The 23,377-nt window shown below is 44.1% G+C and overlaps 1 protein-coding gene across 1 annotated transcript in view; it reads right to left on the reverse strand.

Moving 5' to 3' along the window:
* The window catches only part of LOC308125708 (E3 ubiquitin-protein ligase HECW1-like), a gene marked incomplete at its 3' end in the record, with an annotated part of 38,649 nt that overhangs the window by 12,007 nt on the left and 3,265 nt on the right, over positions 1–23,377 (reverse strand). Inside the window, exons 4-10 of the mRNA XM_080489651.1 lie at positions 21,583–21,677; positions 16,271–16,346; positions 15,075–15,244; positions 8,281–8,423; positions 8,063–8,163; positions 6,759–7,693; positions 5,290–5,875 (exon numbers count right to left, since the gene is read on the reverse strand). Of these exons, the coding sequence (XP_080345777.1) occupies positions 5,290–5,875; positions 6,759–7,693; positions 8,063–8,163; positions 8,281–8,423; positions 15,075–15,244; positions 16,271–16,346; positions 21,583–21,677 (2,106 nt within the window). The remainder of the gene's footprint in view (positions 1–5,289; positions 5,876–6,758; positions 7,694–8,062; positions 8,164–8,280; positions 8,424–15,074; positions 15,245–16,270; positions 16,347–21,582; positions 21,678–23,377) is intronic.

Genomic DNA, 23,377 nt, shown 5'->3' on the forward strand with positions numbered 1-23,377 from the left:
TGCCGCCGCTAACGTCAGCGTCTCGTTCAGCACAGCCGATCTTACCTACCTAACCTAATGATTCACTATATTGTCATTAGGTCTTAAAAACGCGATATATTTGAAAGCTTTTAGCTATTATATCACTTAGACGTTTTTACACAACGTTGGTTTCCCACTTACCGTATATTGTGGACTATAAGTCACACACTATATTTGTTTGTCTCACCACGTGACTTCTATTAGAAGAAGCAACTTATATATCAAGTGACCACTAGATGTCACTATATGACGACAGAAAGCTGCTACAGTACCACAAAAGTATAAAAATAAATAAATAAATAAATCCATTACTGCTGTATTTGACTGACGGCAAGTTTTTTTCCCACTTCTTCAGGAATTATAGTCTAGAGAATATGGTACTTAACCATTGACATAGATGATTTTTGATTTTAGTTCCATATTTGAGAGCTCCAAGCTATTAGATGCACCTGTTGTGTATCTGAGGCAATTTACCATATATTCTGGACTATAAGTCACCCTTTATTTATTTGTTTGGCTCATCATGTGACTCACATTAGGAAGTGACTTATACACTGCAAAAATGTATTCCGTAAATACATGATATAAACACAATTTTCGAAGAGAATTACTTAAAACTGGTGAAATTATCTGTCCAGCAAGTACATTTTACTTTTTGGTTTTAACTTTTTAATCTGGAGTTAAGAGCATACTGTAAAGTCAAGGATGACACATAACTTCTAAAACGTGCCAAATTATCGATCATGTCTAGAAATCTGATTTTAAATCTTGGCGAGTGCCAAATAATTTGCAGTATATAACAGGATATGTCTGTAAACACCCTCTGTGTGTGACCACCAGATGTCACTAAATTACAAGAGAAAGCTGCTACAGTACCACAGGAAAACCTTCGTTTCTGCTGTCTTTGACTGACGGAGCTGGAAAAATGGCTCCATGAAGAGTTATACTCCAGAAAGTATGTTAATTAAACACTGACTATGATGTCATTTTAATATTTCTTTGATTTACAACTTGTTTACCCCCGACATAAGAAACATTCAATCCCTGGACTCTTTTAAAACTCACCTAAAGATGTACCTTATTAGACTAGTTAGTTATTAAAACTATGTCAGTCTCGGGTTTTTGTTTGTTTTTTGTTGTTACTCATGTTTTTAACTGCAATTTTAACATATAAAGTGACCTTGAGTGTATGAAAGGCGCTACAAATAAAATTTATTATCATGGTCATTATCATTATTATTTATTAGTTTATTATTATTATTTTTATTTTTAAAGGAATTATGTTTTTTTCTGACGTCTTTTGTTGTTACTCAAATAGAATGAGAGCCGTAGGACTCAACCACTTCAACCGATTCAAGCAAAAATAAAATGCAGAGTTTGGCCGAGTCATCTAATGCACAGGAAGCACAGACTCCGCTCAGCGCGGGTCGTCTCCTCCAGACGAGCTTCGGAAAGCTTTTCCACCGGCTCCCGAAGAGCTCGCCGTTAATGAAGAAGTGAGCAAACTGGAGGGAGACGCTCAGGGAATGGAAACGGGGGAAGAATCAGAACGACGAGAACCAAATCCGTACGGCGATAACCAAGGAAGCACTTCCTTCCGACCCAGAGAATCGCTGACACCGAGGTTTTTATAACGTCCCTAACGAGAGTCGACACACGACGAGGCACAGACACCGGCCTTTTCACAGCAGATGGGGTTGTGAGTCAAAAAAAGACGTTTGGGATAATACACAGCTGAGGGCGGTTCAGTGCACAATATATAACACAGTATATAACAACATCAGCACGCACGAAGAAATAACAACCCGACTGACGGAACAAAATGTTTCCATGCAGGAGATGGAGATGAATTCTAATGAAGTGTCTCTCTAAGGAAGAGGAAGAGCTGCTCGTTGGAAGAACAAATCTCACAGCAGGAAGACACAAACATCATTTAGGTACTTTTACGATCGTTGGAAAAAAACAAAAAACACATTCCGTTATGGCAAATACTCAACACATTACTGCATATAGAGCAGCTGTACTCAGAAACATCTTCCACAGTGTGACAGGTGGTTCAAGAAGCGACAGGCCAGAAGCTACGAGCAGGAATAATAAGGATGCACCGATACCGATACTGATACCGATATCGGGTCCGATACTGCACAGTGCTTGTATTCTTATTTGGGAAAAAAAATCCCAGCTATGTGTCTTCTTCTCCGTTTTTTGGGTGTTTTTCTGAGGCAGCGCCACAGCGCCGACTAGAGGAATGCCAGTGTACTACATCATTTTGAGTAGTTTTCATCGTGTTGTTTGGACGCGGCAGGTTTCCCGTGAAACTTTTTAAGAACGACAGCGAGAAAAAAAGATTGTTTTGGCTCGTGTGGACTAAATGTGTTAATTTGACCGATGTAGTGGGATTTACTAGCTCTTCGGTGGTTATAATTTTAAAGTTAACGTGCTGAAGTTACGAGGCCAGTTTCCAGGTCAAGGTGACATAAAAACGTGACTCTTCTGAGGAAAAGCAAATTGGTTCTTTGACGTTTTCTGACTCGATGTTTTACAATTAGTTTGTGGAACAGCCTTGCTATTTGGAAACCACTTAAAACATCATTATTATACAAGTAAAGGAGATTTTGTCACACAGAATGCAGAGGGAAGTCGATACCGTTTTTGTACGTTTTGGCACGACACACGATCAGTCTCGGTTCGGACGTCCAGTTATTTCTTTTTTCCACAAATACGTTCACGTTTGAGAAATCTCAGCGTGGTTTATGTCGAATTCGCCCACTCAAACACATTGATGCTTATAGCTGAAACCAATTAAATCATTAAAAGCAACTCGCGGTTATCTTGACCAAGGAGACGTCAATAAGGACGTAAGAAGACGGAACCAACAACATTGGGACCTCGAGAAAACAGTTTCTAGCTTTACTCCAAGAATTTATCCGAACTAAACGGGGAAACAATGAATCCAGGTAAAGCTGTATGAATTCTATCTGTGTCCATAAATAACCTGCGGCAGTGCATTAGTCCACATTGTACCAGGGAGAAAAGAAAAATGGACTGACTGCTCCGGGAAGTTCCCGGCTACGGGTCGTAAAGTTGCCGCTCTTGATTACGTGTCAGGCAGCCGATACTTCTTGAGTATTTATAGTCGCGCTCTAATTCAAGCGGCCCTGGGAGGAGCGAGGAAAAGAGCCCCGGCGAGGCTGAGTGAAAGGCTCGCATCATTAGCGGGTAGATTTATCTGTGTGGGCGACGGTCAGCAGAAGATTGTCTGAATGGACGGAACAAGAGCACAGGATACGTGACACTGGCGGCAGCGGGGATTTCATACTTTAATGGTCGATTCTTTGGGATTCAACGTTCTGCCATGCAAGTTTCACATTCAGACCGCCCACAACTGACTTACTGTTTTAAATAGCTGTTGTTTGTTGCGCGTTGTCTGGTCTGCTGGTGAAGCTTCGATCACTCTAAATGTCGGAGGGACATATTACTGGAGAGGTAAATCCTCACCATCAATCTGTCAAATCTCACCTTGGCGCGATGAGAAATCTGAGTGACGTCAGCTAATACCGATAACAACTGAGTCCATTCTCAGCTGCTGGTTGAGTGAAATGTTACGGTATTTTGGCGTCTGATTTTGCAAATGTTTTTTTTTTTTCTAAATAGTTTGACTCGAGGATGATTTGTAATAACAAACCAGCAGTTTCACTGAAGTGTAGCTGACGACACGTACTGGTTCTTTACAATAGCTGGTTTAGGATGTGACTGTGATCAATAAGTGCTGTAGTCAGGATAAAGGTTAGTACCTTAGTGTCACTTGGCATAGCTTAGCAGAGACGAGCATGATTTAGCATGGCTTAGCATAGCTTAGCATAGCTTGCAGTATTTATCGATACGTTTGTATCTTCTCAAAGCTTAGAGTAGCATAGCTTAGCACAGAATGCAGTATTTAATCAATAAGACTCCATAGCTTAGCATAGCCTGACACACCTCAGAGTAGCTTAGCATAGCTTGCAGTAGCTATTGATGGGTTTGTAGAGCAGCATAGTTTACAGTATGTTAGTGTGGCTTAGCATCTTAGCATAGCATAGCATGGCTTGTAGTATTTATTGATAGGAGTCTGTTCCTTGGCATAGCTTAGCATAGCTTAGTGCCAATTGCAGTGTTTAATCAATAGGAGTCCATAGCTTAGCATAGCCAAACATACATTAGAGTAGCTTAGCATAGCTTGCAGTAGTTATTAATACGAGTCTGTAGCTTAGGATAGCTTTACATAGCTTTGCATAGCATAGCATGCAGAATCCACTGATAAATTTGTCAAAATTGAATTATAATGCAGGAAAGTTTTTTTTCTTGGATTTGATTCCAAAAGTGAAGAGACGAGGTGTGACTGCATTTCAGTGGGGAATTGCATCTTGTTTCTGCAGCTGTGTGTGTGTGTGTGTGTGTGTGTGTGTGTGTGTGTGTGTGTGTGTGTGTGTGTGTGCGTGTGTGTACTTGATTTTCATGATAGACGTAGGACACACACGCACGCACGCACGCACGCACGCACGCACGCACGCACGCACGCACGCACGCACGCACGCACGCACGCACGCACGCACGCACGCACGCACGCACACACACACACACACAGTGCAGTGGAAGCTGAGCCAGGCCGTCTCATTATTTCAAACAAAATTGAATTAAGTGCCATTCCTCTGCACTTTTCATATTTTCTATCGAGTGACTTAAAGGTTTTCTGAATGATTTTCTTTTTTTTTAATTTAGTGTCTCAATATATTTTTTATTCTGCATTATCATTGTCATTATCATAATTATCATGATTGGTTCTTTATTCACCTGGCAGCCGTTTCCCTTTAGTTCCTCTTTTCCTTTGATTTACATTCAAACCTTGAGATATTTGACATTATATCAGAGGTTAGAGCCTCAGAGGAAAGTGAGAGAAATCTCCTTTATTCTACATTTTTTGGAACGTTTTAGTTTTTTCACCACGACAGACGTCACTAACCTTCACCGCCGTCGGATTATTATTGCACCACCTAGTGGACGTGCGGTCTGATTGCCACAACAATGTGGTTACACTTCCCTAACTCCTTTAGGAAGCCTCCTATAACCTTTCCTTAATCCTGTGACGTCATCCACGGGGTTAAGGAGAAGTGGATAGGAAAGGAGATAGGAGGGACTAGTAGGAAGCAGCCACAGTCTCCAGGACCTTAAACAAGCCTGAGCGTGAGTCATGTGACTCCCGTTATAAGAGAAGAAGACGTCTGCGCTCACCGATACTACTCCTGTCGCTCGGCCCGGCCACCGCTGGCTCCTCCGGCTCTCCTCCCCTCCGGGTCTCCTTCCACCTGCCCGTCCTCCTCTCTCCGCCCGCCCCGCCCGCCTCCGGCCCCTCGCCGTCCGGCCCCACGTCAAAGGCGCTCTCCTCGTCCTCGTCCTCGTCCTGTGAGGAGAAGACGGTGCTGCCGGAGAGCCGGTTGCTGTCCACAGAGGAGAGCCGGGTGTGACTGCAGAAGCGGCTCCTCCCCTCGTAGCCGGAGTTGCTGTAGCAGGAGGTGCTGTAGCAGGAGGTGCTGTAGCAGGAAGTGCTGTAGCAGGAGGTGTCGCAGAACTCGCACTCGTTCTCGCCGGGGCCGCGGTGGACGCTGCCGCCCACTCGCCGCCCGCCTCCCCCGTTGCTGGAGTCGCCCTCCTCGCTCTCCAGGCAGGAGGGGGAGATCCTCCTGATGGCTGCGTGTCCTCCTCCTCCTCCTCCTCCAACTCCTTCACCCTCCAGGAGCTGGTTGAGCTCCGACAGGCGCTCGATGGAGAGGCTGCGGGGCAGAGAGCGCCGGCAGCAGGGTCCGGGGCACTCCGGGACCTGTGGGGGCAAAAGAAAACGTCTAAACATTCAAAAACAGTTTTTTTGGACCTAAAGGTTGCAGAACTCTGGTCGAGGTTTGATCTCCCTTTTCACACGTCCTTCAGGTCACACACTCCTCCAGGTCACACACTCCTCCAGATCACACACTCCTCCAGGTCACACACTCCTCTAGGTCACACACTCCTCTAGGACACACACTCCTCTAGATCACACACTCCTCTAGGTCACACACTCCTCCAGGTCGCACACTTCTCCAGGTCACACACTCCTCCAGATCACACACTCCTCCAGGTCGCACACTCCTCCAGGTCGCACACTCCTCCAGGTTGCACACTTCTCCCCTCCAGGTCACACACTCCTCCAGGTCACACACTCCTCCAGATCACACACTCCTCCAGGTCACACACGTCCTCCAGGTCGCACACTCCTCCAGGTTGCACACTTCCCCCCTCCAGGTCACACACTCCTCCAGGTCACACACGTCCTCCAAGTCACACACTCCTCTAGGACACACACTCCTCTAGGTCACACACTCCTCTAGGACACACACTCCTCTAGATCACACACTCCTCTAGGTCACACACTCCTCCAGGTCGCACACTTCTCCAGGTCACACACTCCTCCAGATCACACACTCCTCCAGGTCGCACACTCCTCCAGGTCGCACACTCCTCCAGGTTGCACACTTCTCCCCTCCAGGTCACACAATCCTCTAGGACACACACTCCTCTAGGACACACACTCCTCCAGGACACACACTCCTCCAGGTGACACAATCCTCTAGGACACACACTCCTCTAGGACACACACTCCTCTAGGACACACACTCCTCCAGGACACACACTCCTCCAGGTCACACACTCCTCCAGGTCACACACACCTGAGAGGGCGACTGTGTGTCCTCATCCTCCTCCTCATCCTCCTCCTCCTCCTCCTGCCCCTCCTTGGAGGTCTTGAGGGTAGGTGAGGAGTCGTTGCCCCCCGTGGAGCCGGTGTCGCCCCCCTCGCCGCTGTGCTCCTCCTCCTGGCTGGGCGGGCGCTGCTGGGCGGAGGGGAGGCTGTGGAGGAGGTGGTGGATGCGGATGTAGTGGGAGCGCGGCGTCTCGGGCTCGCCGCACGCCGAGGCGATCACCGTCTCCAACTCCGACACCGGGAGCGAGCAGGGCCGGGCCTTGCGCCGCGAGGGGCCGTGGGAGGTGTAGGTGGAGAAGAGAGAGTGGCAGGAGCAGGGGGCGGCGCTCCTCTCTCCTCCTGCTGGGGTTTCCTGCGGGGTGGGGTCGGGAGGGTCCTCCTGGAGGGTGGGGCTCATACGTGAGGGAGCCTCCTCGCTGTCTGGCACACTGGGAGCATCAGGCTCTTCTTTATCTCCTTGTGGAACCTCCTGCTCAGACTCCACCTCTTCTCCCTGCTCCTCTCTTTCTTGCTCCTCTCCTTCAACTCCTCTGCACACCTCCTGCTGCTCAGCCGACCCCTCTTCCTCCTCCTCCTCCTCCTCTTCCTGCTGCTGCTCCTCTAGAGGCTCAGCAGGCGGTGCTTCCTCCCTCACTGTGTTCTCCTCCTCCACAGTTCCTTGCTCCTCCTCTTCCTCCTGCTCCTGCTCCTCCCCAGCGGGCTGCGCCTCCTCCTCCTCCTCTTCCTCCTCCTCCTCCTCAGGTGCAGAGTCCGGCTGTGCAGAGGCTTCGGGGTCTTCCGGAGCGTCCAGGGGGAGGTCGGGCATGTCGGGGCCCACGCTGAGCGTGTCGTCATCGTGAGCGTCGGCGGCGTCTCCTCCGTCAGGACCGGCCGACTCGATGACGAGGGACATCTCCTCATCGTCTACAAAACAAACAGCATCTTTCTGTCAGAGGATTCTCGCCACCTCACACTTTGAGTTCTCCGACACGTCTTTGGACCCCGTTTACGCGACAATATTTTCACGCTAAGACGCTTTAATTAGCAAAACATCTATGGCAGAGACTCCAAGCGTTCCATCCATCAAAACTAAGATCATGGCAATGACAAGCTATTGAAGTGAAACAAACATTCACAATGACTGGCACCAATGGAGCCAATTTACCGTATTTCCAAGACTATAAGTCACATCTTTCTCAGTTTTGTGGCTCCAGACGAACCGCAGTCGGTTTAATTGACCAGGGAGCTGCTCCACAGATAAACTGCTGCCTGATAGAGGGATGCGTTTCTCACCAGGGTGAATGGAGGAGGTCAGCTCGAAGCGAAACTGCAGCTGACCGCAGACGTGATCGGTGGGCAGCCGGCGGCCCAGCGTGTAGCTCACAACCCGATCGCTGCAGACAGACGGTAAAAGGACAATGAGCAATTGGTTGAATATGCAGGAGACGCTAAAAGTACAAAAAATGTGATGAGAAAGAACTCAGGAGATTTTTTTTTATTATTTTCTTTACCCGATGGCGTGTTTTTCCAGCAGCCTCTGGACCGGCACCGAGAGCTTCCCCAGGAAACGCTTGATGATCGGCCGACTCTTGGCGAACTTGTCCTTCACCTCGATTTCCAGGACGTCGGTGGGCAGCGACACAAAGTTGAACCTCTGTGGAGACACGGGACGAGACATGTTGAGACCACCTCCAGAAAAAGTAGACGACACCACGGCGAACGATCGAAAGTCTGCTCTCTCTCTCTCTCTCTCTATTGGGCACCAGAGCTTTACATTGATGTTTACATGTGCAAGTACAACTGTCACTAGAGAAGTGTGTGAAGAAATCTGTGTTTTTTTTCTCATATATTGAGCTTCTCGTGTGTGAAATGTGAAGAAAAACCAGCCTTTCTCCCCACCAGCTGCTGCTCTCTTCCATAGAAACTTCAGCTGCACGTGGCATTAAACCACCTTCTTTCATGTACGATGTCTTCTGCAGTAAATTGGACACGTATGTGGTTGTTAGTTTGTATTTCCTCTGCCTCCCCCCTCTCTCTCACTCTCTCTCAGCAGGGGTCTGATCATCAACCAGCCCTCTCAACACACTGAATCCTCCCAAAGCTGTTCTGAGGGAAACACTGAGAGCCGCTTAGAGCTCTTTCAGGCATCCCTCTACATTTCTGGCTCCTGATGCTTTAATGAATACGGGAACAAATCTATTAGTGGTTTTCATCTGCCGGCACCCAGAGCAGCACGGCACTGACGCATCCCGGTACGTGCAGTACGTGCACAGAAACGGGTTTTATTCAGCGTGTAAATCGGGTTGTGCGTCAGAAGCCGCTTACCTATTTAAAAGTCACGCGTGAATACAAGAGTGCACGAGGAAGAGAAAAACAACATATCTTAACATGTATTCTTCATTTCCTGATGTGACGGTTGATAATCCAGGTCCAGCAGCTTCTGTTCTAGAACCTTCTGTGAATTTGCTCTTCAGCTTTAAGTCAACAATTTAATATATGAGTTATTCACACACTCAGACACTCTTTCTGTTTCCTATTTTACTTTAATTCTGCCATGATCTTTCTTTTTTTTAAATCATCATTTAGCTTAGATTAGCTCGTAAAGGAGCTTTTTCTGTGGTATGTTTTACTGTAGCAGCTTTCCGCCGTCATACAGTGACATCTAGTGGTCACAGATGGTATGTCCATGTGTATTTTGACATATAAGCCACATGATGAGTAGAGCAAATAAAAAAGTCTGACTTATAGTCTATGATATACGGTGTTTGCCTCACATATGTAACAAAACGAAGCTTATCTGTTATTTTTTACAAGGTTGTATAAAAACATCAAGGGGAAAATAACAGCTAAAGAACATTTCTAATGACAATAAAAATGAAATAATGAAAATATGGTATTCGGATCCTGCAGATAGATGATGGAGGGATGGATAGAGGGATGTCACTGTCTCCCTGCCATCGGGGGCTAAATGCCACCACACCACAGGGGTTTAAGGGGATTCTCTGACTCAGTGCATTAAAGCAATAAGGAAAGATGGATGGTCTCTCAGGGGGCTGATTCATGCCACTCTCACATATAACCTTTAATCTAATAGCAGAGGAAGCTTCGGTTCAGTGTAGATAAGGTTGGCATATTCTATTCAAGCAAATCACGGATTTTTAAACTCCAATATCCATTCATCCATCTTCTGTACTGGACGATGGTCTTGTTTGTGTTGAAAGGGTCTATAATAACCCATAAATAACACCAACTCACACAGTTTTACTTCATTTTTGTGAAAAGTAATTCTCGACTTATTTATTTTAGTGCACAATATGAGCAAATGAATTCAAATGAGGCCATTTTTAACCACAATACTGGAAAACACCTTCCATCTGTTGCTCCTACTTTCTCTTTGCGTATTGAATCCATCAGATAACTTGACTGTGATTTCTTTTCTGCAGGTTTTCACCCTATGCGTTCATGCATCGTCTCCTCAGCGAAACAGAAATAGAAGCATGAGAGATGTGGTTTTTCTCTGTAATTTTCTCACCCATGCCAGGGCTTCCCACAGGCCGTATGTGTGACTCCTCTGTTCTAAATCTCTTTGTTTATGGTCTTCTTGCTCTGATATTACACTTTGTGTACAGAGGGAATGAAAAATCCACAAACAGGTTTTTTTTTTTTGTTTTTTGAAACATCATAAATGTGTAAAGATGCGAGTGCGGAGCCTCTCTGTAACACCTCTGTGACGGTGCTGGAATCAACCGTTACTGTTACGCCGCTGTGCCAAACAGATTCATTTAAATAATCATCAGATGTTTTATTATAACAAACATGAATCAGACAGGAAAGGAGAACAACAAAACAAATCAGATCTGATTGTAGGATTTGAAAACAAAGAAAAAAACTGGTTGGTGTTTGTGTTTATAGGGGAAGATGCTGCCGTTTTCATTGTTCTGGCCGAGTTAGGATCAAAAATACTGAAGTAAAAAGTTAAATAGCAGGAAAAAACTGAAGTTTGTTTTCCAGCCCCGCTGAAATGTCCTCCGCTGACCTTGAGCCGGAGCAGTTTTGACCACTGACTGAGTCCTCGTCCTCAATCCTCAGAGGGAAGAGAAGAGGAAGGAGGCACAGCTCAGGAGAGGAATGCGGAGGAAACAGGAGCAGAGGAGGAGGAAGAGGAAGAGGGAAAACTGAGGAGGAGGAGGGAGGAAGAGGGGAAACTGCTGTGGTGGAGTGATAAAGGATGAAAGGAGTGAATAATTTACAAGACGAGTCAGGAGGGAGCAGAAGAGGAGACAAACACAATGAAGACGATGGAACAGGAAGAGGGTTTTTTTTTATTTTCAATGTCCTGGCTTCGTTTTGTGGCTTTAGATTTTCAACCTTCTGAATTAGTTAGAGAACTTTAGTAGTCATATATATGAAAAAAAAAATCCAATATTTGAATGGTATAATATTTGAAAAATAGGTTTTTGGTGTAATTTCCATCCCAAAATAATAGCTATGATAATCAAATATGGTCTCTAAAGGGTTAAATGTAAAATGAATTAGATATTTATGAATATCACCTTAAAGTCATAATATGGTTAAAAACTATATTTTTAACTTTCTTTCTTTCTTTTTCTTTCTAATAGAGCGGTGGGAGCGGTGGGTAGCGCAACATTCACAGATGCAAACTTCCATTTAACCCAAAAGAGGAAGAAGAAGAAGAAGAAGAACTGATAATATAAGTCAATTAATTGACGTATTATCATAAAACATGATAAATCAATCAACCTGCACTGTAGATTTGGGCAGTTTCTAAAATAATATAACACTTTATTCATCTTATACGAAGATAAGAATATTGAAGAATAATAAATATTAAAATAGTCACACAAACATGTCGTTGTTGTTGTAAACAGGATTCGAACCGGGCTCCCTACACCCCTGCTTCTCAAAGGGACGTCCCACAGATCTGCTCTTGTCCTCGTTCTCAGAGTATTTTTATCCCCTTATGTAATTATTCTGGCCCGTCTCTCTGCCCTGGACTGCAGTATAGACGCTATACCGAGAGGCGCTCCATTAGAGTCACTCACTCCGCAGGAAAGAGGAGCTTCGCTCTGCTGCGATCTGGGAAAACTGCATTAAATCAGCTTGTCCAAGGAGTCGTGTTACCAGAGGTTTCACCTTCCAAAACGTTGGTTTCTCTAATACGATCCAGTCTGAATCAAAGTGTGACACAGCACTCTGAGAAGAATTCTTTTTTTCTAACGGGAGTAACTTCAGTCCAAAGCAACAACGTTTAAATCTAAACTTCTATTTGTTGAAACTAACATATCAGGGTCTAAGTCTGCATGTCTCCTTTAATGCTAAATAGCAACTATTAGCCTCTCTCTACACAAACTCCTCTTTGCCAAATAAAACGCAAGGTTGATGCTCCTACTCTGGTCGTGGGTCTACTTCACTTTAATGAAGGGAAATCTAACGGCTCTGGTCTCAGCTTCTCACAAAGGGTGTGCCTCAGGGTTCTCGTGTAGGTCCCGCATTGTTCTTAGTAGTGTCGTAGTCAAGACCAGCTAATCCAAGACCGAGTCAAGACCAAGACCAAGACCAAGACCAAGACCAAGACCAAGACCAAGACCGAGCCAAGACCCACACAAGAGAATCCCAAGATCTTTAAGACTTTAAAGGGCTGAGACCAAGTCAAGACCAAGACCAAAACAAGACCAAGACTTTAAGGGGCCAAGACCAAAACCAGAGTATCCCAAGACCAAAATAAGACCAAGACTTAAAGGGCTAGAGACTAAGTCAAAACTAAGATCCGAGCATAGCAACACCAAGACAAGACCAAGACCAGAGCAAGACTTTAAGAGCTAGAGACCAAGTCAAGACCAAGACCATAATATTCCAAGACCAAGATTTAAGGGGCGGAGACTGAGTCAAGACCAAGACCAGAGTATTCCAAGAGTTCAACACTCATATATAAATCACCTTCGTCTTTATGCTGACGATACTGTACAATGCTTTGTGCTAAGATGTCGATTCATTCTCGTTTCAGTAACATTCAACAGGTCTTCTCTACCCTGAACCTCACGTTATATCTGAGCTCACATTGCCCCCCCCCCCCCCCCCCCCCCCACCCCCACCCCCCCACCCACGTCACAGATGTAAATATCTGGTGTATCGGTACATTACACAGTAAAGTGAAATCTAAACTTCTTGTACGGAACTTGCTCGTCTGGCGCCATCCGGGTCAGCTTTTCTTTCTTTTCTTTATCGCTCTGCAATCTGTTCCACCAAACACAAACATGGTTTCACCCCGTAAACCGACCTTCGTTACTCTCCTGTGCTCAGGTTCACTGCCTCCTGCCGTCTTTCACCCCCTCCACTGTTTAGTTCGGCTTCAAATTACCTCTGCTGCCTTCAACACCCGCTGTGCTCTTGCACATTTTCAAGAGAATTCCCCAAACGCCCTTTAACTGGTCGGTTTTTATTCCAATCTGCTGCACAAAGAAGCAGGAATAACCTTAACAGTCAAACTCCATTCGTCTCCAAGCACTCCATGATGAAGATAGTTTGATTTTACAAATAATCTCCGGTTACATTTTCTCTGTTCGTCCTCCCTTTTTCACTCGACCTTGCTTTTTGGCAACCGTGAGCGAACACACGCGGACTTTTGCTTTTTAGTTGTGGGACGTTCCTGTTAGAAACGACCATGTGTGTTTTCGACGATGGCTAAAGACCAAAACACACACTGATCCGTGGGCGTGTGTGTCATACAAACTGTCGGAACAGTCAGCAGTTTTTCTGAACAGTGTAAAAAATTAAATCATGGATTTTAAGACCCTCTGACTGCTACAAATATCATATTATAAAGGTATGAGGTCCTCTTTAAAAAAAAAAAAAAAGTGCTTCAGTCAGGCTGTAAAAACCATGAGACGACAGAAAAACTTTCGCCGGTGAGACTTCTCGGTGCTTTGGGCCAAAGGAGCGTCTGTAAATGTGAAGTTTCTCTCAAGCCAAAAGGGTTTCTAATGCAACTCCCGAGCTGAAGGAGACGCCGGAGAGGAAAACCACTAACTGGACATAAAATTGATCCGCATCAGCTTACAGGAAGAGAAATGGCGCAGTGCTCCTCTGCTCAGAGACACTGTTTATGGAGGCGTCGCCCAACCAACACGGCATCAGATCACCAATGTGTCCATAATGATAAATATTGTATGTTTGGTGACAGCGCATGAGTCAGTGGTGGAGAGGAAACAAGGACTAAAGATGAAAACAGACAAATGTTCTCTGCTCTTACTTATTTACTGTTCCATTGGTTGAGTGCGGTCATTTTGATATTTGATATTAGAATAAGAAAAATAAAAAGAAATGACTATATGACCATAGACTATATGTCTATCTTGTGTTTTGTTGGACATTTTCTTGTTTTTCTTGTGTTTTCTACATTCTTGTAACTGCTGCACAACAATTCGCCCTTCAAAGGACAAATAATAAAGTTGAAGCTGAAGTTTAAATGAAGTTCATATATATATATATATATATATATATATATATATATATTTTTTTTTTTTTTTTTTTTTTTTATTTCTTTTTAAACAATCTTTAAAAAGACTCAAGTTGTGAAATTTTGCATTTCAAAATAACTAAATGTACAGGCAAGGCAAGGCAAATATATTTATAGAGCAGCATTCAAACACAAAGCAATTCACAGTGCTTTACAAAGAAAAACAAAAAAAGTACATTCATATAAGGGAATAATAAACTTATTAGAATGAAGTTACTTCATAATTCTACTACAAATATTACAGGCGAAGTTGAACTAGTTTCTTTAGAAAACACCTAATTTATTATTATTATTAATAATAATAATAATAATAATAATAATAATAATAATAATAATAATAATAATAATAATAATAATAATAATAATAATGCATTTGCTGCAGCTTCTATTGAACACGACGGACAGAAGGACCGTGAGCCTTCAGATCGCAATGAGAACATCACAGTGAAGTTTTTTGAAATGAAAGTACCGGACATTTCTCATTGTGTGTTTTTGAAATAATGAACAACCGCCGAGCAGACAAACCATCGCCACCTGTGCGACCTGAACCGATTCCCGGTGGCAGAAGATTCTGTTTACTCCAGAGGAAATGTCATTCCAATACCATTAAAGTCTGAATCCGGCCTGAAGACGAACCGATAAGTGACAGAGGCAGTGTGTGTGTGTGTGTGTGTGTGTGTGTGTGTGTGTGTGTGTGTGTGTGTGTGTGTGTGTGTGTGTGTGTGTGTGTGTGTGTGTGTGTGTGCGTGTGTGTGTGTGCGTTCCCACCTCGGAGCTCCACTGTGGGTTGACGGTGTTGCACACCACCCCGGAGCGTTTCTCCTGGCCGTGGTGGGGCAGCGAGGGGAAGATGCTGTGCTTCCCGGGCTGGATGGAGAGCTTGAGGTACGGGTCCGGGTTGAAGAACATGCCCTTCTTCAGTCCAACGGCCTGGAGGTCTGGCAGGAGGACAGGAGGGGAGAATGGAGGGGCGTCACGGCCATTTCAAACATTCCCAAAGCTTTCAGATGTTTCTGAGAAATTCTCAGGCCTGAAAAACTGGTTTTTAGTTTTAGTTTTTATACTATACACACATATATATATACATATATATATATACACACACACATTTGTTCTAGACCTAGTAGATTCGTTGTACATTCCTTAACAATAGATGAAATCTTCCTATAACAATAACAACTATTACTATTCTTGTACTTATTCTTATTCATTTCTCTCCAATATGAGTGCTGCGCTGCTCTATAAGCCATAATCATACCTATTTTTATGTTATGTGAGTATCACTGTTATTACTGCTGGTATTATTATTATAATTATTATTATTGTTACTGCTGTCATTAGTATCATTACGAATACTGTTATTTTTAGTACTAATGTAAATATAATACATGTATATGATGCTGTGATCTTATTATATCATGGTTTGAGTAGGAGGAATATATAGGATAAAAGAAATGTAATAATTGAAAAATGTGCCGTGAGACCCTCATATAATCTATATAATTTACAATATTAAATAACTGTATTATCTGTACAATGTGTTTTTGGTCACTGTAGTTTTTTTTTAAACATATTTTATTCCCTTTTCTTACAACGATGCACTGTAATGTAATTGTTCGCATGTGACGAAACATTTGACCACTGTTTCCGCCCATCAGACGTTCATTCTGACCCAACGAGGAGGCCGAAAGACCCTCAAGCAGCAACTTTCCATCCAATTTCGTGGGCCCATGTGAAAGCACGTGTTATTTACCAAATGAAAAGGTCAATCTAATGTGAGCAGGAGATGTCAGGGTTCACGCGGTTCGGTCTGATTCTCCCCGTCCCTGCAGGTGAACCAGCATCGATCGGTGCTGCTGATTGGGTGACGTGACGGACCGGGGGGGTCACATGGGGACGGCCCGTGTGAACGCATAGATCCGAGGCCTTTAAGTGGAGGACAAAACCAACGAGGTGCGGCCTACCTGACAGGGAGAAGTTGATGAGCCTCCTGTTCCCCGGAGCGTGGTTGACTTCAGGACTCACCACCGGCTTCAGAACCTGCACACACACACACACACACACACACACACACACACACACACACACACACACACACACAGGATGAGTGAGGATCCTTCCAGATGCCGATTGGAGCGTCAGCGTGCAGGTAAGCGATGGACAGACGATCATGTGTGTTCAAGAATGGCCAGTTTTTTTTTTTTTTTTAAAAGCGCCACTTTGACCGAGGCCGGCAGAAGGCTGCGATCAATACTCCGTCTTCATTATCCTGACATTGATTCTGCAGCCAGGAAGGCTGAGGAGGAAGGGAAGGGGGTGTGGTGTGTGCTGTGGTGGTAGTGTCAGCTCCACCATGCAGGGGAAATGTTTTGCTCAGCTCATCTTACATGAAACTCAGCTGGAAAAACACACACACACAAAAAAAAAGAAAAAAAAAAAAAAAAAGAAGGGACGTGAAGCATTACTCTGAGATCGACTGCTGAATTATTAACAAAAGTCTTCAGTTTCACCAATTCTGCATTCTTGAATGTGGATTTTTTTTTTTATTTCACCAGGAAATAACTTCAAAGATTGTTAAAATTGTCTGTCGGAGCGTCAACGCCACGTTTCCACGACGATGTTTGCGTTTTCGGGGCCCGTTTACACAACGACGACGCTCGAAACCAGTTAAAGCACAACTTCTATGGAAAACATAAACGCATCCAGTTTGGACTGAGTCTCCGTGGAAATGTTGGAAAACACAACGTTTCTGAAACGCTGCTAGTCGTAGCCGTAGTTAATATTTCTTCTGCACATGTATACCATAATTTCCGGACTATAAGCCGCCACTTTTTTCGCATGTTTTGAACCCTGCGGCTTAAACAACGACGTGGCTAATTTTGGGATTTTTACGGGTTAAGGAGCTTCATACATGGGTGATGCGTTCAGGTGCATCACGTAACTCCGACCTTTTCTTTTTTTTTTCTTTAAATTTCGTGGGTGCGACATATATTCAGGTGTGGCTCAATAGTCTGGAAATTATGGTAAGTAGCTGGACAATAAGAATTTGCCCATATTCTCCTGGGACTTGGTACTTTTATTTTGACAGTCAAAATAACAATCCAACTTGTCTGTTTATACGAAGGCCCGCGTACTCCTATCTTTAATGTCTATAGCGTACTGTTCTCTGCTGCGCGTGTGTGTTGTTACATTACAAACACAACCAACAGCGCCAACTTGTGGCCTGGCATGCTAACTGCATTGTTTTCAGTGTTTCCGTGTAAACATTACCACATTACCGCAAAATCGTTTTCACTTGAGACATTGTCGCCTTATTATGACACTATTTTGACATTATATAAATATAGACATTGTCAGGTAGATGCTTAAAGATATAGTTGAAAGTTTTTTTCCCCCCCATCAGACAGTCGGAGCCTGCAGTGTTTTCTCAAAAATTCTGCCCGGATGCTTACGCAAGCGGCTGGAAACAACAGCGGAAAGTAAAGTGGCAACGAAAGCCAGGAGATAAAGGGATGACAGGGAAATGACAGATGTTTGGACCAATTCATTTTAATGAGATGCTAATCTGCAGCGCCGAGCGCAGGCAGAGGGAGAAGTGCCAGCGCGGGTCTCCTCGCCGAGATTCTAATCTCCCAGATAAACCCGGCGACAACTTCATCTGTCTGCGGCACACTTTATATAATCTACTGCAGAGACGGAGCTGCTCGGCCGCTTTAAGAACACACAAGGAGCGGTATGTACAATTCATGAGCATCCTTTAAGTGTTGCAGGAACCTTAAATGATGTAAAAGGAGGGAGATTCTACACAGAAACAGCCGGCGCCCTCACAAAGTGCGCCTGGTGCCAGGTCACGTCTCGCCGTCTGTGTGAGGGTTTTGGGAGAGCTGTTACGATAAGCCGATGCTTTTTGAGGCCCTGAGCGTTTGACCGGTCTGACTCAGAGCGGTCGCGCAGCGCGACGGGGCAGAACGGAGGAGGTTACGTCAGCTGACAGTCAAGAGGAGGTCTGGCGCTGGCGGCGTGGCGGATCGTGGTCGTGTAACGTCCACCACTCAGCAGCTTCATTCTCTTTACTGGAAAAACTCAGGAGATGGTTCTGCCTGTCTCTTTCAGACCCCGGTTACACCACAACATTCTTAAGTAGAAAAACGCTGTTACTGGTGCCGCACGCCACGGCCAGAGTAAACAGTTCTGCACATGCTCAGTAGTTAAACAATAACAACAATGTTTGGCTCCGTGGTGTCATGACTCCCAGTCCATATTCTCCTGGGACTTGGCACTTTTATTTTGACAGTCACCGTAGTTTTGACAGTCTCTCCACTAGAATGTTCTCCCATTGTTTATGTTTATAGCGTATTGTTCTCTGCTGCATGTGTGAGCGGTTTCATTACAAAAGTAACCAACAGCACCCACTAGTGGCCAAACAGGAAAAGTATATATTTTTCAGGGTAAAATATCCAAACACATTATTATCGTTGATTATTAATAGAGATGAGCGGCTGGAACCAATGTAGATAGATAAAAACCAGCAGATGATAGTAATGCAACTTTATAGATACAAACGGCTGTTAAACCGAGAAGAAGAAGAAAAATCGTATTATTTTATTATATTATTAACAATGATAATAATATGAATTTTCTCATATTATAATTAGTACTATCATTATTGTTTTATTGTCTTTTATTTGTAAAATGTTCAAAATATAGAGTTACAGTATACCCATTAATAAATGGTAAATGGATTTCACTTACTGCATATAGCAGTTTTACTCAGTTTGAGCAGCCCCTTCTTTACACTGTTAATCGCATTCACCCGTTCACACACACATTCACACCAGTGGAGGCGGCTGCCAAAGGCGCTCAGTCCTTCCACTGGGAGCAGTTTGGGGTTCAGCGTCTGGCTCAAGGACACTTCGACAGATAGGGACTCGCTCAACCAACCGAGCCACAGCCGTCTCGATGTTCTAATGTCATCAACATATGGATTTATGAGAGTTTAAACATTTTTCACACAGCCCCAACTGTTCTGGAAGTGTAAATACTTCAGCACCTGGGTAGCTGGCTGTGTACGTCCCCGCAGAGTGTAATGTTCTGGTATCACAAGAGATATAATAGCAAACCGGAAAAAAGAGAGAAACCAGTGCAGACACCTTGAGTTAGCGTAGCATCACATTTGAAAAGCCACCATTGGCTGAATCTATCTTCTATCGCCTGAAAACTCCTTCTCAAACTGCTGCCGAACGTCTGGAAAACTTGATATTTACGTTGAGCCAGGCGATCCAGCCGAGCCTCGTCCTCCTCCCGCTCGTCCTCTTGGGGTGCCGTGGAGACAACAGTCCCAGCTGGAAACACATGGCGTCCATCACACACATGCGAGGTGCCGGTCTGAAGGGCGTCTGACGGCAGTCACAGCAGCAGAGCGTCCCCTCCGTCCATCCTCGCTCTTCTTCCTCGCCCCTTTCTTCTGGACCTCCAGGTCCCCGACTGACGCACCTGAACAGGGTCGGTCTGAGCTCTCCGCCACCCCCCCACCCCCACCCCCCTGTCTTCCTTCCTAAGCTGGTTATTTTTATTCCTCTGTCCTCAGGAAGCGAGTGCAGATCAAGTTCTGGGTCCATCAGCATTTCCAGGGCCCCAGAGCAGCGGAATGGGAAGCGACCATGGAAATCCAATCGCTCGGCTGGACACCCGCCTGATAACAGGACGAGTGACAGACGCTTCGGAAGGACGGAAACACGCCTGATACACTGACGTGTTGAAGAGCCTGATCATTCTGAGGCACAAAGTCCAGTTTTTACACACTTACTTTCACGCATTGTTTTTGTGTATTCATTTCTGAAAAGTTTCGTATTTACAGTGGCAAGATTTTGAAAACACATAAACAGCAGAAACACTGAAAACCGTGTAGTTTTCCTGTAGGGCCACTAGTGGGTGCTGTTTTTTTTTTCTGTAATAACTCGGGCTGTCAAAATTGACACGTTAATGTGGATAAATCCCTCATCATGATTAGTCCAATTAAAAATATGAATTCAATGAACCCATCTGTAGCACAGAATGACTCACAGTCCGTGAAACGTCTCTGGCAACGTATTTTGGTTAGTTTGTCCAAGTAGACTTACCGTCCCGCAAAGTGAGAGAACCAGCTCGATATGGAAGACGCTAAACGGTACGTCGACCCACTCCATGGGAAATTCAAGTACAATAAAAACCAGGACGGAACAGTTAACCAACACAAAGTATCATGCACACAAAAGAGTTTTCTTTTCACCGAGGCTCTTCCAGATTAAAATCCCACATTAACGTGAAGCAAAAGTAACATTGTAAATAAGGTCCGTTCTTGTCTCAGACAACGTCAACAAGTTAGATTGTCTTAATAGCTGGCTGAGAAAAGAGCAACAGGAACATTAAAGGGGTCATATTATCCAGCTTTTCAACACTTATAAATGAAGTTTATAGCTTTTCCTCCATTTCAACATTGGATCATAGGAGCTGCATTCAGAATCTGCTGTGTCTGTGTGAGCTGGACTGGCTCTGCCCACACATGCCCATCTTGGGAAGAGGAGGAAGTACTTCCTCTCGTGGTGCCATGTGCCAGAGCAGAGCTGTCTAATTGTGGGAGGAGTCAAAGAGAGGGCCTACCTTGATTGTGATTGGCTAAACCCCCTATGACACTATATAGGGTTTGATTTCTGATTGGCTGGTTGGAGCAACACACTTTTTAAAAACTGACACAAGCCAGGGAGAGAGAGGACAGACTGTCTTCACTTCTGGGGCGTCAGTCCAGGTATGGGGACGATTAGTTATGTTGGAAAACCTTTAGAAAGTGAATTTTGCATAATATGACCCCTTAAATGTTGCTAAATATTTATTTTGAAAAAGAAATGTTTGTCAACAGGAACTATTAAAGGTATTTAAGGTGTTTTATTTTTAGTCAGTTTGCTCATGCAAAATTAAATTCATATAGATTAAAAATTAACGATATTTAATTGTGATTAATCTAATTTAATCCACAGCAAGCCTCTGATTAATCTGTTTAAAGATTTTAATCATTTGACAGCAGCACTGGTAATAAAATCACACCTGTACGCAGGCAGAGAACAGTTACACTGAAAACATTAAAGCTAATGTAGCTCTGTGCTAACACCTGCTAATGTGGGCGGAGCTTACGTCCTGATGGGTTTGATTGACATGAGGACAGAACACAGCCAGATGGAGGGGGGGAGTTGGGTGGGGGGGGGGGGGGGGGGGGGGTGGGGGGGGGTGTTGGGGGACTCACCGGGACGGGGCCCTTCTTGATGGTGACGCTGGGCGTGGTGGCCCTCAGCACTCCAGTGACTCCGTGGTAGTACCTGAAGCAGACCTGCGTCTCAGCTGTGGACGAGACGGTTCAATTAGCCCAGAACAACTAAAAACATCCAAGAATTAAAAAAAAAAAAGGAAAGAAAAAGAAGCTTTTGCTATGAGCCCTTCAAAGAATTCTGTGACAGCTGACAGGTGACACTAATCACATTTGAAATGTGGGAAAAGAGGAGCACAAAGGCGACCGGCTTGGGGGACACCAGCAGATTAAGGTCATAGAAAAGCTGCGGGTTCGTCTGCCTGCTTGGGCCAGACAGACTCGGATGGTTTGACAAGGAGACGGAAACAGACCGGAGTGAACCGGAACGTTGTCTCTTCACAACGGTTCAGCCACATTGACACAACCTGAGTCCTCCGTCCTTTCAGGAAACTCGGGAAGATGAACAGCTGGAGCTAGAATTTATGGGAAACAAGTCCATCAAACTTTTGTTCTAAACCTTACACATCTGAGTGGATTTTGCCTTTTCTCCGTCAGATTTGTTTAAAATTGAGTTTATTTCACTCATTGTAGAAATAAAAAGAAACTCAACAGGTAAATAGAACAAATTTTGAAATTCCTGAATAAACGGGAGTAGTTTTAAGTTAAACTTATAAATTCTGCTGCTTTACCTCAAATAATAATTTTCCATTGAAAATAAAAAAGCAAACAGCAAATAACAAAGAATCAAAATGACTATAAAATATGCTCTCGCTTATATCAGCGTTTCATTAAAAAAAAACCCCACATCATTTCTTTGTATTTCAATAATAAACTGGTTTTAATTTTCTTTTTATGTCCCGTGTGTTTTAGAATCTTTTAATTCCTTGTATCAATTATTCCATAACTGGACTCCTTTTACTGAATTTTGACGTTCCCTCACTTCGGTCTTAAATTGAGTTTTCTTTTGAAGATTTGTGTTCCTTGTAAGTTAAAGCTACTTTTTATTTTTGCAAATGTCTTTTGAACGTTGAAAGGGTAAACTATAAACTATAAATAAATAATCTGTAGAACACTATCGTCTACTATGCCATGAAGTTTTAACGATATAAACTAAATGAGATTTATCTTCCGGTAGTAGAAGCAGTGGCAGTGTATTCAGTGTATATGTGCTGCAGCATGGAGACCTGTTTCAATGGGCTCACTGTCCTGACAAGAACAAATGCCTCAGTTTAACACAGTTTCTCGTCCACCTGCGATGCAGATCCTGCTCTCACTGAATGGAAACACCTGCCCGACGTCACGCTGGCGACTTGAGATTTTTTTCTCCCTGAACCTCCTCGGGAGGAAACCTGTGACTTTCCCCACTTCTTAATCCCAAGATATTAAAACAGCCGTGTCTGTTTGAAACTGTTAAATTTAAAACGCTGCCGGTGTCATGAATGGGAGGATTTCCTCCATCTGTGCTGCTGTTAACTGTTATTTTCAGACGTGGTTGTTTCTCGATAGAGCACATCGCTGCTAACGTACGACTCCAGATCCACGGCCACAGTTTGCATCTCATGCTAAGCTAAGCTAAGCGATCGCAACAACATGGAATATAACACACAAATAACACACAATGTTAATCTTTTACAAATCAAAATCTTTGTGGATTTTCAGACCTTTCTCAGTTTCGAGATTCAACATCTTTAGAGAGCCTTTTATAGAAACACAAATCTGCAAAACTGATCTAAATCATCCCAGTTAAAATCTTTCATGTTTTTTCTTTTAACCTTGGAACCTCCTTCGTGTT

The sequence above is a fragment of the Lipophrys pholis genome (genome assembly GCF_963383615.2).
Source record: "Lipophrys pholis genome assembly, chromosome: 20".
NCBI lineage: Eukaryota > Metazoa > Chordata > Actinopteri > Blenniiformes > Blenniidae > Lipophrys > Lipophrys pholis.